Here is a 2,026-nt window from a genome sequence, read left to right as displayed (position 1 = left end):
ATGAAGCTCAACAGACAATTCTCAGGAAGATTCCCAATGCTGGGGGATGTTTCCTAGAGGAACATTTCTGTGGCTGACAAACACGGATGCAGAAAAATGACTCTGGGGAGGCGGCAGAGCACGACGGGGGCACAGCCTCCGCAGCCCACAAGCTGGCCACACCTGCCCTGCCACGCAGGCTGAGTCACCACGGCAGCTGCGCCTCTGTATGGCGTGGAGACTCGGCCACGCCGCAGGGCTGTGGCCCAGCCCACGGACTAACCAGGCCCCAGACAGAGCTCAGCACATGACTTCAGATCTTCCTAGTCTCTTCTGCAGACTGACATGTCTTGTCTTTACTCCCATTGTCACCTACTGTCTAAACTAAGATTCTTCTCCAGGCTGCCGCTACACTCCAACTCCAGCTCTGTCATGTTTTCTGGAGCCCCGCGTCCTCTGTGGCGCTCCACGGAGGCCACGCTGTGCCCCTCCACACCACCCTCTTCTGCCCCTCTGCTCGTCACCCTCCCTGCAGCTGTCCTCCACACGCCCGCCGGGCCCTGTGGACGTCTCTGAAGCCAGTCCCCACACCTCACTGTAATAACTGGGAACACGTCTGTCCCCGTAATCATAAAGTCTGTGAGGACAAGGACGTCTGTTCCATCTTCCCTGAGCACCAAGCACAGTGTCCGCCCCCTCACCAGAACTCTCTTTTCCTGCACCTTCTTTTCCAAGCGTATGCCTGACTTCCAGGGTCCTAAGGCCTGACCCTGGCTCCCTGCCAGCTTTGTCTCCCTCCCCACAACGCTACTCCTGGACTTCAGCCACACCTAACGACCTGAACAACTACAAGGTCCGGCCACCACCAACCTGAGGCACAGAGGCTCCCTTCTGCCCATCTGCCTGCTGCCCCTCAAGGACACCCCCCTTCTCCTCTAAGCTGCCTGTGCAGAAAGTGATGCTCCCATTACCTTGCTGTACGCTCTTTATTAACTGTCCCTACCCTGCACAGACACAGGGCTGCCTTCCCTCCTGCTGGCACCACCACATCATGCTGGCACCTGCCTATCTGCCTCTCCCTGGCAACTGAGGAGACCAGGACAGCCAGTGGGAGACCTGCGGGAAGGAGGAGGGCGCTGGCTAGTTCTCCTCCCTCTCTGCTTCTCCTCCAGCCTGGGGTGAAGGTAGCTTCCTGCTGCCATTACTGTCCGGTGGCCTGACCTCTCCTGACACCTTCACAGCCAATGCCGCCTCACCTCCTCCCCCTGCACTTCCTGGAATGGGCTCTGCTGTCAGTCCCATTCTCTCTCACAATCTGTACTTGGCAGTATTATTTAGGGGAGACTGTATCTTACTCATTTTTCTACAGAAAGACTGTAGAGTGCCTAAATACTGAATTGAGTCACTTAAAATATTATAAATTTGATTCAGAAAATGTTATTTTTCCAAGGATGGGTTTATTTCAAAATTGTAAAGATTTATATATTATTTTTATTACATATAGTAAGCAATTTTTAGCTTAAAATAAAAAGTTTCACATTTAAAGTAAAAAAAAAAAAGTCTTAAAAATGCAGACATTTTTTAAAAGCCAAAAAAGCTGAATTATCTTGCAGCACAGGTCTACCCTTAAATATTCACATTTCAAAGCTGTTGTGAAAAGATTTAAAATTGGCTAAAAATAATTTACGACTGGCAGTGATTAAAAACCTCCTTTGGAAAAGCGTATTAATGACACATAATGAATTTACAGTTACAAGCATTTAGCGGTTTAATCAAGCATGTAGTTTTCACCAGTATACAAAATGAGACTTAGTACAAAACGCTCTTCAACTGTCACTGCAGTTGTTTCTGGAGTGTTTTATGGGAAAAGCAAACGTCACCAAACACGGAGCATCAACATTCGAGTGCTCTTTTCCACGCGTTTCTGATTTTCAACTTAGGAGAGAAGAACAGCATTTGATAACTGCATCCCTGGTGGAAAAAAGAGGGAAAAAAACAGAATATAATATTCCTCAACAGCAAAGTTGCAGAACATGTTCTTGCTAAA

At 48.9% G+C, this 2,026-nt stretch overlaps 1 protein-coding gene across 1 annotated transcript in view; it reads right to left on the bottom strand.

Moving 5' to 3' along the window:
- Positions 1 to 1,416: 1,416 nt before the first annotated feature.
- Positions 1,417 to 2,026, bottom strand: part of SFT2D1 (SFT2 domain containing 1) — a 28,378-nt gene continuing 27,768 nt past the window's right edge. The window contains exon 8 of the mRNA XM_011999631.1: positions 1,417 to 1,950. Coding sequence (XP_011855021.1) covers positions 1,911 to 1,950 — 40 coding nt within the window. The 3' untranslated portion in view covers positions 1,417 to 1,910. The remainder of the gene's footprint in view (positions 1,951 to 2,026) is intronic.

This window comes from Mandrillus leucophaeus, unplaced genomic scaffold (genome assembly GCF_000951045.1).
Source record: "Mandrillus leucophaeus isolate KB7577 unplaced genomic scaffold, Mleu.le_1.0 Scaffold6, whole genome shotgun sequence".
In the NCBI taxonomy this organism is placed as follows: domain Eukaryota; kingdom Metazoa; phylum Chordata; class Mammalia; order Primates; family Cercopithecidae; genus Mandrillus; species Mandrillus leucophaeus.
The sequence above is the reverse complement of the archived record's forward strand: the minus strand, read 5'-3'. Positions and strand labels throughout refer to the sequence as shown.